Source organism: Dama dama, chromosome 3 (assembly GCF_033118175.1).
Source record: "Dama dama isolate Ldn47 chromosome 3, ASM3311817v1, whole genome shotgun sequence".
Lineage (NCBI taxonomy): Eukaryota > Metazoa > Chordata > Mammalia > Artiodactyla > Cervidae > Dama > Dama dama.
This window is the reverse complement of record NC_083683.1, coordinates 44,304,944-44,322,290: the sequence shown is the minus strand read 5'-3', so window position 1 is coordinate 44,322,290 and position 17,347 is coordinate 44,304,944. Positions and strand designations below refer to the sequence as shown.

Genomic DNA, 17,347 nt, shown 5'->3' with positions numbered 1-17,347 from the left:
TAGTTTATTCCTTTTTATAGCTGACTAATACTCAATCTGATGAGTGTGCCGCATTTTGTTTATCCACTCTTTGTTCAGTGGACGTTTGGGTTTCCACCTCTTGATGGTTGTGAATAGTGCTATTAGGAACGTTGGTGTACAAGTTTTTGTTTAAACACTTGCTTTCAATCTTTTGGATATATTGCACTAGGAGTGGAATTGCTGGGTTATATGGTAAATCAATGTTTAACTTACTGAGGAACCTTCGAGCTGTTTTCTATATAATAGCTGTACCGGTTTGTGATCCTACAGTCAGTGTGTAGAGTTCCAGTTTCCTCTGAATCTGCACCAGCATTTTCTTATGGCCTTCCTAGTGGGTGTAAAGTGGTATCTGATTGTGGTTTGGTTTCTGTTTGTTTTGTTTTTCTATCAAATGTGATTTTTATTTAGCTGACAAGCACTTTTCTACAGATGCACTCTTGGGACATCACATGGCAAAAACAGAAGTTTTTTCTCTAGTTTTTTTCCCCTCTTTTTTACCTTATTAAAAATTATATTAAAAAAATAAAAATTATATTGGTCCTAAAATATAGAAAGAAATATAAATTCACCAAAAAACTGTACATTATCAAAACATCACTAAAACACCACATTTGATTATATGTGGTTTTGGTTTACATTTGAATTTGAAATTCATTTGCATTTGATATGATGTTGACCATTTTTCATGTACTTTTTGGTCGTTTGTATACCTTCTTTGGAGAAATGTCTGTTCAAATCATTTGCTTATTTTAAAATTATTTTTTGTCATCGAGTTTTAAGAGTGAGTTCTTTACACGTTCTGGATGCAAGACCATTATTAGATGCATGATTTTTGAATATTTTCTCTCATTCTGTTGGTTTTCTTCACACTGCCTTGTTATTGTCCTTTGAGATAGAAAAGTTTTTTTTTTAATTTGGTGAAGGCCAGTTCATCTGTTTTTCTTTTGTTGCTTGTGTTTTAGATGTCATATCTAGGAGCCCATTGCCAAATCCAAGGTCATGAAGATTTACCCCTATTTTCATTAAAAAAATTGTAGAATATAAACTTTAGCTCTTATATTTTGGTCTTTGACTTACATTGAATTAATTACATTACTTGCATTATGTAATAACTTACATTAATTAATCTTGGTGTGTGGTGTGAAGGGTCTGACTTCATTCTTTTGCATGTGGATTTCTGCTTGTTGAAGACTAGTCTTCCCACCCCCAAAATGTTTTAGACACTGTTGTGGAAAATCAGTTGATGATATATAGAACTGTTTCTGGACTCTCAATTCTGTTTCATTGATTTATAGTCTGTACCTAGGCCAGTTTCATACTGTTTTGATAGCTGTAGCTTTGTAATAAGTTTGAATCAGAAAGTGTGAGTCCTCCAACTTTGTTCTCTTTCTTTTCCCTCTCCCAAGATCATCTTGGCTTTTCAGGGTCACAAAGTTGTGTAGAATTGTGGTCTTTGTTCTATCCCAAGAAAGCTGTAGGGAGTTTAGATATGGTCCAAGGAAGAATACTTAAAATGATCACAGGTTGTAATAGGCTGTTCTCATCAGTTTGAGCTGTGTGATGGATGCTGTCATCTGGAAAGAGGAGCGCTCAGAGGCAGCTATGATCAAGTTGTAAAGTCGTGAATAAGCATAAGAATAAGCATAAGAAGTGGAAACAGTGGCTGACTTTATTTTTCTGGGCTTGAAAATCACTGCAGATGGTGATTGCAGCCATAAAATTAAAAGACGCTCATTCCTTGGAAGGAAAGTTATGACCAACCTAGACAGCATATTAAAAAGCAGAGACATTACTTTGCCAACAAAGGTCCATCTAGTCAAGGCTATGGTTTTTCCATATGGATGTGAGAGTTGGACTATAAAGAAAGCTGAGCGCCGAAGAATTGATGCTTTTGAACTGTGGTGTTGGAGAAGACTCTTGAGAGTCTCTTGGATTGCAAGGAGATCCAACCAGTCCATCCTAAAGAAGATGAGTCTTGGGTGTTCATTGGAAGGACAGATGTTGAAGCTGAAACTCCAGTACTTTGGCCACCTCATGCGAAGAGCTGACTCATTGGAAAAGACCCTGATGCTGGGAAAGATTGAGGGCAGGAGGAGAAGGGGACAACAGAGGATGAGATGGTTGGATGGCATCACCGACTCGATGGACATGGGTTTGGGTGATCTCTGAGAGTTGGTGATGGACAGGGAGGCCTGGTGTGCTGCAGTTCATGGGGTTGCAAAGAGTCAGACATGACTGAGCAACTGAACTGAAAGTCATGAAGAGTAAGGGAGGGTGGGCACAGGCTGATTTGGGCGCCAAATCTTAACTTTTGTGGAACTAGAAGGTTGCCCAGTGAAGTTTGGAAGAGGCAGGTTTAGTATCCCTAAACAGGACAATGTTCCACACTAAACTCATGAAACTTACCATCTCCAAGGAGTATGTGTGTATGTGTGTATACACACACACACACACGTATAAGCCAAAAATCATAGATACTGTAGCTTTAAAACATCGTGAACCTTCATGTACCAGGACAAATGTGGGTGTTCTGCGGCTGCCTCTTACCTTCCGAGGTTGGTGCCTCCACTTTGCCCCTCCCACACCCTGTCCACTGGTGATGCGGGCTGAAGGGCAGTGAGTTTAGCCACTTGGTTCTTGGGAATTTCTAGTTGGGACAACAGCCTTGACTGAGTGTCCTCCAGAGTATGCCATGGGCAGGAGAGAGGGGCCTGGGGGTTGTCTTTGCTCAGAGCAGCTCCATAACATGCAGCAAGACAGAGTTTGCCCAAGTCGGGACTTGTCAGCCTTCCTCCAAACATAGCCTCTCTCACAAATTAAATTTGCTTTGATATTCTACCACAGACCACCTTCTCATCATACTTTGAAAACACGTTCAAATCCTGCCATAATGTCTTTAGTTCAGGTTTGACTAGCTTGTTCATATCAAAATGCTATACTAGTGAGAATTTCACTCTGACCACTTTTAACCTGCTTTTGTGACTCATCTGTGACTGGCTTTCCTAATTGTGTTATTTCTAACTCTTCGGTCAGGAACACGGAGAGTGTTAGGTATGTATTGTTTATGTACCTGTGTGTAGGCTGATTTCACCTGATGCGTCACTATGAAACAGATTATAAACGGCTGTTATCAGTAGTCCAGATTTAGTCTTTCAAAGAAATCAAAAGCTAAGTTTGTGATTTAGTGTACTAGAAAAGTTTTAGTAAATTCAGATTTTTTTTTTTTTTGGCCATGCCGTGTGGCTTGCTGGAGCTTATTTCCCTGACCAGGGATTGAACCTGGGCCCATGCCAGTGAAGTGCAGAGTCCTAGCCACTGGATTGCCAGAGAATCCCATAGTTCAGATGTTTTTGTACTTTTATGATCACTTCATTTCAATGAAAAATGAATATTAACAGAAGACAATTTAGAGACCAGTCTTTCTTGGGTCTTTGCTGATGGTCCAGTGGTTAAGAGTCTTCCTTGCAATACAGGGGATGTGGGTTCAATTCCTGGTTGGGGAACTAAGATTGCACATGCCACGGGGCAACTAAATAAAAAAGTATTTTTAAAAAATGATTAAGACTAGTCTTTCTTTAAAGTTCAGAAAAAGGTGTACGGAATTAACGCAGAACTTCCCAGTGTTGAATCAGTGATCCAAGCAATGTGAATTTAAAGACAAACTAGATTCAGATTTCAGTTGGAGGATTTTGGAGCTCATTTGGTTCAGCCCCTTCTTTCTGGTTAATGATGAGGAAAATGATGTTCAGGAAGGTTAAACAAGTTGCCCAAAACCACGCAACTAGTTACTGGCAGAGCTGAGACTCAAACAGCAGTTCCTTGCTGTGGTCTTGCTGTAACCTGGCACTTCCTAATTAGTGGTTAGAGAGACACATTGTACGTGAATGTGTTTACTTGAGTTTTACACTAAAGGGAGTGATTAAAATTTATTGAATATCTGTTTGCTTCGCACTTTTTAAGTCTCATTGTTGCTCAGTTGCTGTGTCCTACTCTTGGCAACCCCCGTGAACTGCAGCATCCCTGTCCTTCACCATCTCCCAGAGTTTGCTCAAACTCATGTCCATTGAGTTGGTGATGCAACCATCACCAGTGGTTGGATGCAACCGTCTCATCCTCTGTCACCCCCTTCTCCTCCTGTCCTCAATCTTTCCCAGCCTCAGGATCTTTTCCACTGAGTCGGCTCGTAAATCTCTTATTTCATGTAATTCTTACATAGTCCTGTGAGGTAATTAACAGCCCCACTTTTCAGATGAGGCAGCTGGGGTGCAGGAAGGTTTCTGACTCGTTCAAGGTCATGTGACGGATATAGCTGGTGTTTGAGCCCTGGGTCTGTGTGACCTGCTGCTGCCATGCCCCCTGCTGTGGCTCTAGAGAGAGTAACAGAAACCTCGCCAGGGCGTGGGCAGTGGTGATGGCTATCTCAGAAATACCCTTCTCAGACTTCTCACTCCCTTGGTATAAAGTAGAGCTGTGCACAGATGTAGGCAGCCTTCTCAGAGGACCAGCAGCACTCAGCAGATGTGGGCTGATCTTCAAACCGTCTCTGTCACATAAATGGTATTTTCTGGCTGGGCTGCCAAGGCCCAGATAGAGTCAGGGACTTGCCCAATCTCTTATCACAAAGCCGCATGGCCCCGCTCCCAGTTCCGTTCTTCGTCCTGTCTAGCATAGATTTCACCACTTTTGTTCTTTCCTGTCTTACACCAAGATTGTTTAAGTACTTCCCAAAAATAATGAGCCACGTGTGGGTGTGCTCGTTCTCCAGAATGAATCACTGTGAAAGAGGCCGTGAACCAGGGAGAGGGGAGTGCATGTCTGGGAGCAGGGGCTCTGCTTCCCCTGCTGCTAATTGACGGACTCCGAAGTGAGCTGCTTTTCCAAAGGCGGCCGCGGGTCTGGCCCGCGTGTCCCACTGTGCTCAGAATAGCCCTCTGGGAGTCGTTTGCTTTCCCTTCTGGCTTCCGAAAATAGCCCCGAGGCTGTGCTCATCCCCAGCCGGCCGTCGGGGCGCGTGTGTTGAGAGGTGTGCATGCCACGGGGACCCCTTTTGTGCCTGAATGTCCCCATTGACAGAGAGAGGAATGGGCGTTCGCACTCACTGATGAGTAGGCAGGACTCCAGTGTGAGTCAAAGGGGTTTGGGCTGAGTGTTCTGAGAGTTGCAGAAGTAAATTTCAGTCAGCAAGAAGAATGACATTTAGAAGGAATTTACTTCTAAAATTCCTTTTGTGTTTGGGATTCTAGTCTAAAGGGTACCTGCTTTAAACTTCCTGCCTTTAAAATACAACACTCCCCAAGCCCTTCAGCAGGGAGCTACGTGTCTTGGAATTTCTCCCAGAAGAAAGGGCTCTGATCAAACGCTGTAGGAAAAAAAAAACCCCACAGGCCATGCGGTGAAGATCCTCACTGTCCGAGGACCTGTCCATGCTCACTATCCTTTGTCTCCTTGGTGGGGATGGCAAGGATCCTGTCGTTTACAGAAAGCCTGCAGGACTGGGGGGTTGGACCCAGAGATATTTCTAATCTGTCTTTGGATTTGAAAGGCCAGGAGATGCCTTTCAGTGTTTTAGAGGAAGAGACAAAGATAGACTGTTTACAGCCGAAAGGGGTGAGTTACAACAGGATAGTTTTTCACGGGACTGGTCATAAATGCCTCTTCTCCAGGGGCCATAGTTTGAATATGTTCCCTCTTGGTATCCAGATAGTATGCGCTTAGTGTCCAGCTGGGGACTTGGGTCCCCCCGCCACTTGCATCCCTGATGGGCGAGTGCTGAGTTCAGCACCTTGAGCCCCAGCCTCGGTACCCTGGTGGGTCGAGCCGTTCTCCTGCCCATCCCCAGAGGTCAGGGCTGGGTTAGGCTCCTGGGAGACAGTGCTGGGGAGAACCAACTGCTGCTGTCTGTGCTATTCCTGTTAGATGGATAAATAAAGGATTTCAGATTCCAGGGCTGCTGAACTGACTTTCAGAGGCACCAAATTCATTTACAGTAATTTCCTGTCAACAGTGCACACTTAGGGATAATACACACCCAGCCAAACTCGTTAGTCCCAGAGATGATTGCATATACTATCTATTTGGGGGGGAAAATATATGTGTGTGTGTGTGTGTGTGTGTGTATATATATAGATAGATAGATAGATAGTACATTTTAAGTGATGCTATCCAAGGCCCTTTCAGAATGCGTTAGATTTATTGAGTACTTACTATACGTTGGCTTCCCAGGTGGCACTAGTGGTAAAGAACCTGCTTGCCAGCGCAGGAGACATAACAAACTCGGGTTCAGTCCCTGGGTTGGGAAGTTCTGGAGAAGGGCACAGCAGCCCACTCCAGTATTCTTGCCTGGGAAATCCCATGGACAGGGGAGACTGGTGGGCTACAATCCACAGGGTTGCAAAGAGTCAGACACGGGCTAAAGCGACATAGCATGCACCCATTCTGTGCATTAGCGTATTTAATCCTCACAGTGACTGTATGAAGGAGGCACTAACATTACCTTCTTTGGAGGGCGTTCTTTTTTTTTTTTTTTTTGAGGGCATTCTTTTTGCCCCTCTTGAAAGGGGCTCCTGCTGGGAACAAAAGGGAGGAGGAGGTGGTTGGACCAGTCAGGGGAAGCTTGTCAAAGGAAGTGACGTTTAAGGTGAATTTTGAAGAACTTGTAAGAATTAGCCAGGAAAAAACCATTGCAGCAAAACCCTGTGTGAGAGAGCACGCACACTGCATTCAGGAAACGGTGGGCGTTTCTGGTGCAGAGAAAGGAGATGGGGTTGAAGATGGCTCTCAGAAGCGGTGGTGGTGTGGGAAGGAGCACGCGGGGGAGGGGCCCTCGTCTCCCAGGGGACCGAGCTTTGCTCTCATCCTTAGGGTCTAAATTCAAAGGAAAACCCTTTTCTGAGCCAGGAGACAGGTTTTTAAAGTAAGTCTAAGTCTAAAGCAGGCCCCCCCCCCCCCCGCCTCCCAGGTGGTGCCGTGGTAAATAATCCACTTGCCAAAGAAAGAGACAAGGGTTCAGTCCCTGGGTCGGGAAGATTCCCTGGAGAAGGAAGTAGCAACCCACTCCAATATTCTTGCCTGGGAAATCCCAGACAGAGGAGTCTGGCAGGTTACAGTCCATGGGGTCACAAAGAGTCAGACACAACCTAGCTACTAAATAACAACATACAACAGTCTAAAGCAGAGTTAAAAAGGTAGTTTCTTTGTTTCTTGAAGACATAAGCTAGAGCAATTAGAGGAAAATTCGGGGCCGAGGCGGGGGGTCGCAGAGCAGAAAGCCTTGTCTGTGATCTGAATAGACAGGTGAAAAGGTTGGGCTTCCCCTGACGAAGTCATCGCTGGCCCCATCCCTGTAAAAAGCAGCTTGTTTTGGAACCGCGAGTGTGCTAGGGGATTCTATTCTAACTGCAGAGAAGGACCTAGGCCAAGATGTCACCACTGACGTCACTGTCCACTCCCAACTTCCCCACAGCTCTGCTGTGTGCATGCACCAGCTGCCTCCAAGCCAACTACACGTGTGAGACGGATGGGGCCTGCATGGTCTCCATTTTCAACCTGGACGGGATGGAGCACCACGTGCGCACCTGCATCCCCAAAGTGGAGCTGGTCCCCGCTGGGAAGCCCTTCTACTGCCTGAGCTCCGAGGACCTGCGCAACACACACTGCTGCTACACTGACTTCTGCAACAAGATCGACCTGAGGGTGCCCAGCGGTGAGTGGACGCCCTTGTTGGACTATTGGCGCGTCGTGGAGGTAGGGCACCCCGTCATTCCATCCTTCTCTACTCTGCCCCCGCCCCTTTGTTGGAGGCTAGGTGAAGCTGCCTTTTTGGATGCTCCCTGAGGTGACGTGGGAGGGCATTCCTGCCAGTTCTGGTCTGTAGATCCCAGGAAAGGGAGACAGACTTGTCGAGTGCGCCACAGAGGTGAAAGCCGCGTTTTGGGTTGTGGCTGAGGAGCCATCGGCAGCTGGTGGGGAGTGGGCGAGCCAGACAGAGACCCCCTTGGGAGGCTTTGGGGTGATCCCGGAGGAGGCAGCCCATGAGCCGTGTGACGGTGATGGCAAAATGGGAAGAGGGACTCGAGCTGGGAAGGATGGCGCGCTAAGCTGGGGAGTAGTAGACACCAGCCTTCACAGGTCCGCCACTTAAGAGGCGTGACTGGGGAGATCTGAGGAGGCGGAGAGAGACCGCGTTGAGCTTCAAGAGGCCATCACAAATGGAGGAGCAGAACCTGGTGTGTGCCTGGGGCATGGGGGTGGGGAGACACCGTGAAGTACTGTGAAATGACCGAGCGGGTTGTGGCTCTGACTGCACCAGAAGGTGCCGTAACTGGAGAGGCTGGCATGTGAGAGTGTCCAGACAGATCCACTAGCCCAATGAAGCCAAAGTGTGGGGAGAGGAAGGGGGCATTTCCACCTGGATGGAGGAGCCAGGGAGAGGGAGGCCTTGGCGATCCCACGTTTTCACTCTCTTCTTTCCCTCTCCTCTCTCACCTGCCCCAGGTCATCTTAAGGAGCCTGAACACCCCTCCATGTGGGGCCCCGTGGAGCTGGTGGGCATTATTGCCGGCCCAGTGTTCCTCCTGTTTCTCATCATCATCATTGTTTTCCTTGTCATTAACTATCATCAGCGCGTCTATCACAACCGCCAGAGGCTGGACATGGAGGACCCCTCGTGTGAGATGTGTCTCTCCAAGGACAAGACGCTCCAGGACCTGGTCTATGACCTCTCCACGTCAGGGTCTGGCTCAGGTACCGCCTCTTCAGGCCTCAGGCCAGCCATTAGCCTTCCTCACTGCCTCCCAACACGATGGAACGTTCAGGAAGAAGGCTGGCTATTTGCTTTCAGAATTCTCCTTCTTTGGGAGTCTTGACACGTAATAAGATGATGGGGTTCACAGAAAATCTCTCCTTCTCTGGAATTCCAAGGATCAGCTGCAGAACTCTCCCTTCCAGAGTCCCTGCCTCTCTTCAAGTCTTGTAACCATGCAGCTATTAAAATTCACCTGGTTCCGCCTGAGCAGCGGAGTGCTCAGTGTCAGGGCCCCTTTTGAGAAACTGGAGTGTGCCGGGTTCCTGCGAGGTGGTGGCAGCTAATCATTGATCTGTGAGCAACCGCAAGGGGAGTTTAAGGACACCGAGTAAGGCCAGAGAGCTGGAGTTGGGTAAATCATTGACTCGTATCAGTTGCCCAGGGGTTTATGGTGGCAGTTGAAAGAAAAGCAGCCAGGGCTTCCAGCATGGCGTCAGCACCACTTCCGGAGCTGCCTGTCCTGGTGACCGAGCCTTTCTTAGATGGAACTCAACTGAGACTAGAACTTAGGGTAAGGGCCACTGGGTGGTTCCGGTCTCAGAGTAGAGCTGACCTAGCTAGTAAGTGTGGCTGGGAGTACAAAGCAGTCTTTTTAGGAAGATAAATAGTTATTTTAGTGACAGTGGTATTCTGTCCCTGTGGGGAAAAATGTGGATACAGAGGCCACTGTTGCTATTCTAACTCAAACTTACAGGCTCATGTCCATGAGAGTTCCATGTGTGTTGGTGTATGTTTTTTCAGCCCATGACAGACTCTTCTGAGGGGAAATTATGCCATCAGTCATGGCCAGACATCCCTTCTTGAGCACAGGAATACTTTGAGCTCTGACATCTTCTGAATTTCCGTGGTTTTGCCTTTATTAAGCTCTGCAGTAGAGAGTGCCAAGATGATGGATATATTTAAAAGCTGCATATTTTTAGGAAGAGAGAAAATATATGGCTTGTTCTTTGCTCAAAGAGGGTAGGGCAGTGGTTAGAACTGACTGGCTCTGTGACTTGATTTGCTGCTGGAGGAGGGTGGCTTCGGTTTTCTGGAGTCTTTTTTTTTTAAGATCGGGATTAGCTGAGGCAAGGGCAGGTCCAGGGTGGTTACTCCATCATCTCGAGTGAAATGATAAGTAACTGTTTTCTCTCTGGTTGGTTTAGTCCACTCTTAATTCAGAATATGCAAAGCTTCCAAGGTGCTGGGGTTTTAATCCTGTGGCCTGAAAGTAATAAGTCCTTGCTGCTTGTGTAACTTTCAGTTCACACTAACAAGTGTGTGTTGAGCATCCTGTGGGTGATACAGGGTAAACAAGATGAGCAAGAGGCCGAGCCGGGACTGGATAGAAGAGATTGTGGGGAGGGATCTCACAGAGGAGGTCGTGTCTGAAGGGGTCCTGCGTGGGAAGCTTTGAGAGTGGGAACAGGACAGGGGACATTCCAGGCCACCGGAAAACCCTTGAGCAAGAGGACAAAGAGCCACGAACATTCACTGAGTGTTTAGGGAATGATCCAGAGGCCGGCCTGTCCAGGCTCTGGTGGGAAAATGCTCGGGCTGTGCTTTGTCTGGGGAGGGGAGAGGCAGCTACCGAAGGCTGTCGTGTGAGAAAGCGTGTGCTCATGTTTTCCTGCGGAAGGAATCCTGGCTGGTGTGGAGGGTGAATTCATCCATCTAGCAGCCCCCTGTTAGGGAGGGCAGGGCGAGGCTGGCTGTGCGGGGTGTGTGGGGCAGGCCAGGTCAGAGGGCAGGCAGAGAGACTGCTGGACGTCTTCCAAAGGAGGTCAGAACAGGTCAGCAGGGCTGGGAGAGGAGGGGGCCAAATTGAGAAGCATTTGGCGGCTCTGTGCTGTGGGAGTTATAGGCATAAACTTCGGAGTCAGTCTTGCGTGCTTTGCCATTTACAGCTTGTATGAATTCCAGTGAATAACTTAACCTTCCCCTTTGAGGCTTGGTTTTCTCATTTGTAAAATGGACATGATAATAATACCTACCTTATGGGTGGCTGTGAGGAAATGAGGTCATTTATGCAAGTTCCTCTTGCATAGTAAACAGGCAGTAAACAGCTTGGGGGTTGATAACACTTTGATTTGTTCAGTCAAGGAGAGGGAGAGTAAGAGTCAGTCACGATGGTGGAGCTGACTGGAGAGGGAGGGAGGCACTCCTTGCATGGATCAAATGAGGTGATAAATGAGTCCTATAAAGACAGTGAAATTAATCTGAGAACCAGCCTGGGCAGTCGTTCCCCTCCCCACCACTCCTGCTGCATCTGGAGCTCTCCGTGAGCAGAACTGTGATCCCTTTGGAGAGCGGTGGGAACCTGGTGTGCCCTGAGCTGGCGTTGGCTTTCATGGGCCACACAGCACTGCCCTCTAGTGGCCACTGGGCAGAGCAGCCAGAGGCGCTCCGCTCACTCAACCCCCGACTTTGCTCTTCCACATAAAGCGGCTGTGGGTGGCCTGGCCCACTGGAGGCTGGCTGAAGAGTTAGTAAATCCGGTTAGACAGTTACATTCAGATCTGTCGTCCATACTGGCTGGGAGGAGAACCTGCGTGGATGAGGAATAGCTAATCATATGCATTTCCCCATCTGGGCTCCCGAGCTCTCGGTGGTCGGTGGACCACTAGCAGGGAGGCACCGTGGGAAGGAAGGGCTTCTCCAGTGTGGCCGTGAGAGCGGGAGTTGCAAAGTTCAGCAAATGTATACAATGTCGGCTTTGTTTCCCTTCTTTGTTCCCCAGGGTTACCCCTTTTTGTCCAGCGCACAGTGGCCCGGACCATCGTTTTACAGGAGATTATTGGCAAGGGCCGGTTTGGAGAAGTGTGGCGCGGCCGCTGGCGGGGCGGTGATGTGGCTGTGAAAATATTCTCTTCTCGGGAGGAACGGTCTTGGTTCCGGGAAGCAGAGATCTACCAGACAGTCATGCTTCGCCATGAGAACATCCTTGGGTTCATCGCCGCTGACAATAAAGGTAAAGGGCTGGGCTTACAGACAAGGTGTCCCGGAGCCCCCCACAGGCTCAGATGGAGGGATGACTGGGGAGCCTGAATGGCCACGAGACAGCGCAGTTCTCTTTGCCTTCACAGTTGCTCCCCATAGAACGAGAATATGAGTAAGGCAGTGGTTTTCAAACTTTCCTTCTACGAAAAGCTTGTACTGAAATCCAGGTTATTAAGCAAGTAAACAAGCAGTTATTAAACAGATAAATAAGCCCTCATCCTACCTGCTCGCTCGCCCTTCTGTGATACCCCCAAACCCACCTCCAGGGTAGTCCCTAGAGGAGCTTCAGTAAACTTACTTTGAAAACAACTGGAAGGAAGAAGGGAAGCTTTAACACCTGGAAGGAAAGGACAGCCCCAGGAAAGCCTGGGCCCGCACTCCTTGGCAGAGTAGCATCACATGCCTTGTTGCAGGGGAGCAGGCGCCCCAGAGCCACAGCCTGCCTCCCCCGCTGCCCCCCCGTGGCCTTCACGCTCAGCTTTTGATCCACTTATATCTGAGGTTCCTTGGTTCCTCCTCCCTCCTCCGCTGGTTTTGCTGTAGTTTTTTTGAGTTTTTCTCATGTGCCCAGGCATGTACTCATTTTTAAGAGCCTCACTGCCTAGCAAAAGAGAAAAGTAAATTAATGGTTGATTATAGGAGGTAATCAAACAACAGGTGTTCCCGTGAGCACAAAACGGGGGTGAGATGAGGGTCACGGAGATCATACCTGAGATTGATTGAGGCAAAGGTGGCAGGGAGTTGGTCAGAAAGAAAAACCAATGAAAAGAGAAGTCCAGACACATGTGCAGAGGGGTAGTGTCTTTGGGAAGCTGCAGGTGACTCAGAACATTCCAGCCAGAGACATGGGTGGGGAGGTGGCGGAGGCCAGGTCATGGGGAGCCGTTTTGAGAGGATTGTATTTTATTTTAGAGAGAGGGTAGTAATTGACATTTCATTCGTCGATTGAGTAATATTCATTGGCTACTGTCTGGTCCCGGGGTCATCACACATAAGACCAAGGCACAGTTCCTGCCTGTACAGTGCCCAGGAAGAGAGGACAGCTGGCACCTGGGCAGGCAGCTCACTTAAGACAGAAAGACCGTGGGTGGTGGTGTTTGCATTTTAGAAGAGTGTCTCTGGCAGTCAGGACACAGTTCGCTCCGTGGTCCAGAAATTTTAGAAGTTGGTGCTGGCAGAGGCTACAGAAGATGCTAAGTGTTTGTTTTTCTGTCCTGAAACAACAGCAGGCTGCTTGTTTCTCACAGTGCTGTGGGGGTTGTAGGGGCCTCAGCTGCCCCCAGACTGAAGAGCCTTGACCTCTCACGTGAGGGAGGAGAGAATTCCTTGCTCCTTCTCAGTGAGCTTGGTGCTTTTTTAAACAGCATTAGCTTTTGATGATTAGTTTAAATCGGACATGTATTTTAAAGGCTCAAAAAGACATCTTCCCTTTAAACTTATAAGCAGGGTCCTCTGGACCTCAGGGGTGTGTTTGATGGACCCCTTGCTGGTAATCAGAGAAGCGAAGGTTGGTGCTTTCCCAGGAACCACTCCCAGTATTGATTCTGGCAGCTCGTGTGAGTAGGATCTGGCTGTTGAAACCCACATCAGGGCCAGGGGAGGAAAAGAGCAGACTCTTTAGTTCTTGTCTTGTTAGCGTGATATGTGTAGTGTAGTGCCCTAGAACTAGGGCCAGCCTGGAATTTGGGAGATCTCAATCCAATTTCCAGTCTTCATATTGACAGTAGCACAAGCTCATTAGATTACCAGCTTTGGTTTTCCTTTCTCTCCCTCCCTCCCTCCATCCTTCCCCCTGTACACTGCACATCCCCCTCCCCTTGGATGAAAGTGTGTGGTCACTGCCTCCCATTGCTCTTCTGAGGCTCAGATGATAAGATTCCTCTCTGGAATCCTTGGAAAGTGTGCTCTTCATGTATTGAAAAGCATTTTTGGCCCAGAACACAGTAATGCACAAAGGAGCTCTTTCCTCCTCTCTTGGAGAGCTCATAGCCTGGTAGGAGCAGTAGACTTCAGAGAAGCGCTACAGATGGGCATGGTGCTGGGATTGGGCTGTGCTCGAAGGGTCTTGGAGCGCAGAGGAGGGCCTATGAAGCCTTCCTCCTTGATGGGGAGGACACAGCCAGTCATGGTTTTGATGAACGGGTCTTGTCAGGATCAGAAGCAAAAGAAACAGATGCTCCTGTTACTTCCCCTAAGCACATGCTCCCTCTTCTTCTGAAGGCCTCACATTTCAAATCTGGAATAGGGGAGGCAAGGTTCAGAATCCTACAGCCACCTGCCAGAAGGGAGCAGGTCTAACTAAGAAAAGCTGTTCTTCTTATCTTCCTGGAGCCCAAAGCTGTGGACGGCTATAGATGAGAAGGGCACCGAGGGGCCTCAGGAGGTGTGGGGGCGAGGAGCAGGAATTCGGGGGTCACGGGGGGTTTGCGTGGCGCATATACTCTTCCTCGCCGACCTTGCCCTTTCTGCTGGTAGTTGTGCCTTTTCTGGAACTCCCCTGTGGTTCTCCGCAGATAACGGCACCTGGACACAGTTGTGGCTCGTGTCGGACTATCACGAGCACGGCTCCCTGTTTGACTATCTGAACCGGTACACGGTGACCATTGAGGGGATGATCAAGCTGGCCTTGTCTGCCGCAAGCGGGCTAGCACACCTGCACATGGAGATCGTGGGCACCCAAGGTGAGTGGACCTGCTGAGCAACCATCCCATCCCCGTCGAGCTCCTGGAACTCCTGTGCGCTGAGAAAGCTGGAGCTGGGCCTCAGGGACGGGGGTCTGGGCTAATGGAGAGGGGTCTGAGCTTTACTTGAGCAGGAACGAGAGGTGCCTCTGCCTTCAGAGCTACCTGAGGGACTCCTGTGGGAAATGTTGGTTGGTTGTTCCCCGTGTCCTGGCGTGGTTGTTGGTTGGGGAGCTGGTGTTAACTGAGAGATCGTCTCAGATGCCCACAGTTCACAGGTAAATGAAGGGACTGAGAAGATGGATTGAACCACTGTGCCGAGATTCAGTTTAGTGAGCGCACGCGCTCATCGTTGGGTCAGCTGGATGCTTAGACATTGGGCTCTACTGTCTGGGAAGGTTCTCCTGGAGGAACACTACCTCGTGTGTCCCTGCTTGTTGACTGACATCAGCCTTCTGGGAGCCCCCAGGTCTTGGCAGGTGGCACGTTGCTTCCTGGTGCCTGGTCAGTTGGGCAGGAGCTCTTTCTGTCTGTGATCAAAAACCAGCCGTGAGAGTTTGACACTATCCCTAGACTCTGCAGAGAAAGTAGTGGTTCTTACCTCCCCTGTTTGGTTCTGAGAACCTAGTCAGTATAGCAGCTTTTTCTTAAGTCCTTGACTATTCTGTACAGGAGTATGTGAGTTCAGGGAAGGTGAGCAGGAATAGCATTCATAAAGTAATGTTAGCTAATCTGCATGCCCTGTCTAAGCGCTTGAATCACCCACATTAATATATTTAACTTTCACAACATTCCCGTGAAGTACTGGTGTTTAGGCTTCCCAGGTGGTGCTAGTGGTAAAGAACCTGCCTGCCAGTGCAGGAGACATCAGAGACGTGGGTTCAATCCCCGGGTCGGCAAGATCCCCTGGAGGAGGGCATGGCAACCCACTCCAATATGCTTGCCTAGCGCATCCCATGGATAGAGGAGCCTGGTGGGCTGCAGACCATAGTGTCCCAAAGAGTTGGACATGACTGAAGCAACTTAGCACGCACACACACACTGGTGTTTACTCTCATTTTATGGATGAGACGACCAATGTATAGACAGATTAAGTTGCATTTCCTGGGTTAGTGGGGGGCAAAACCAGAACTGAAACCCCCATATCCAGCTGCAGAGACTGTGCTTTAAACGCTTATGCTGTCTTTCTCTGAAGATCCCTGTTTTTATCCTCCACCAGGGAAACCTGGAATTGCTCATCGAGACTTAAAGTCGAAGAACATCCTGGTGAAGAAAAATGGCATGTGCGCCATCGCAGACCTGGGTCTGGCTGTCCGTCACGATGCGGTCACAGACACCATTGACATTGCCCCTAACCAGAGGGTGGGAACTAAACGGTAGGAAGGCCCAGGGCCTGTGCCCTTGCCCAACACTTGTACTGATAGCCCATGTGTGCCCTGGCCCATGTGCACGGGAGAGGGAGTGTGGTCTCAGACAGCTGGCGGTTGAATTGAACTCCTGCCCCCACACTGGAAAGCCACACAGGTTGCATGGAGCAGATACAAGTGTCAGCAGCATACCTCCATAGAACCGTATACCCATAGGTATACGCTGGGCAGGTGAGGCAGCGGATAAAGAGAGCTTGGAGCAAGGTTTGGAAGGGGAACAGGCACCGGGCTTGGCTAGCCGGAAGGGAGAATGCAGTCTGGAGGGGTGGCCTGTGCAGGACCCCTGAGGAGGCAGAGGACATGTTTTGCTTGGGGTGTGGAGAGCAGTTTCACTTAGCAAGAGCAGAGGTACTCCAGGGTAGAAAATAAGGGGCCCCCTTCAGGACTGTGGGGTCTCCCTCCTGCTTCATAGAAAAGTAAAGTAAGAAATAAGGGACAAGGACTTCCCTGGTGGTCCCGGGGTTAAGACTCCACGTTCCCAGTGCAGGGGGCCCAGGTTTGATCCCTGGTCGGGAAACTAGATCCCACATGCTGCAACTAAGAGTTTGCATGCCATAACAAAGATCAGAGATCCTGTGTGCCTCAACCAAGACCTAGCATAACCTAATAAGTAACTAAATATTTAGAAAAAGAACTAAGGGACAGGAACTCCCCCACTGGTCCAGTGATTAGGAATCTGCCCTTCATTGCAGGTGGCACAGGTTTAATCCCTGATCCGGGAACTAAGATCCCACATGCCGTGTGGCTTGGCAGAAAATTTAAAAAAGGAATGAATGAATGCAAAACATGGGAGTTTGCAATAAGAAGAATCCATCACTTCCTCCTCCCCAAGGGACAGTCTTTGGTGATGGCTGTCCCACATTCAGGGGACCCTTGAAACCAGTGTTTTGAGTCAGGAGAGAAGTCACTGTTTTCCATGCATGACCACATTTCCTTTGCCATTGCAGATACATGGCCCCTGAAGTACTCGATGAAACCATCAACATGAAGCACTTCGACTCCTTTAAGTGTGCTGATATCTATGCCCTCGGTCTTGTGTACTGGGAGATTGCCCGAAGATGCAACTCTGGAGGTACCTTTCTTCCTGCCTTCCCTGCTCCTACCTCCCCGTCCAGAGTGCCAGGCCACCTGAGAGCCTGGGTTTTGACTGCAGCCTCCTTTCTTTTCACAGCTTGTCAGATGCCTCATGCCAGCACGCGTCACACGTAGGATTCTCATCCTAGCCAAGGGAGGGGACCTGGGAGCAGCAGTTGCTAAGAGTGTGTTTACTCTTGTTTTATGTTGTGGTGACCATTCCAGAGGCTCATTTGGCTTTTTTTTTTTTTTTTAAACACACTGTCTTTAGTGGTCTGTTGAGGTTGGGAAAGCCCTGGACAGGAATAGCACAGGACTAATGCAGGGGGTCTCCTTCACACTGAAGCCAGGGTATTCTGACA

The 17,347-nt window shown here is 48.8% G+C and overlaps 1 protein-coding gene across 2 annotated transcripts in view; it reads left to right on the top strand.

Moving 5' to 3' along the window:
- ACVR1B (activin A receptor type 1B) overlaps nucleotides 1-17,347 on the top strand; it is a 34,798-nt gene that overhangs the window by 10,568 nt on the left and 6,883 nt on the right. The window contains exons 2-7 of one of the 2 annotated variants that reach the window (XM_061127487.1): nucleotides 7,484-7,723; nucleotides 8,515-8,763; nucleotides 11,544-11,774; nucleotides 14,317-14,484; nucleotides 15,704-15,860; nucleotides 16,859-16,983. In XM_061127487.1, coding sequence (XP_060983470.1) covers nucleotides 7,484-7,723; nucleotides 8,515-8,763; nucleotides 11,544-11,774; nucleotides 14,317-14,484; nucleotides 15,704-15,860; nucleotides 16,859-16,983 — 1,170 coding nt within the window. Of the gene's footprint in view, nucleotides 1-7,483; nucleotides 7,765-8,514; nucleotides 8,764-11,543; nucleotides 11,775-14,316; nucleotides 14,485-15,703; nucleotides 15,861-16,858; nucleotides 16,984-17,347 lie in introns of both variants that reach the window. The other variant, XM_061127496.1, reaches the window with a different exon arrangement.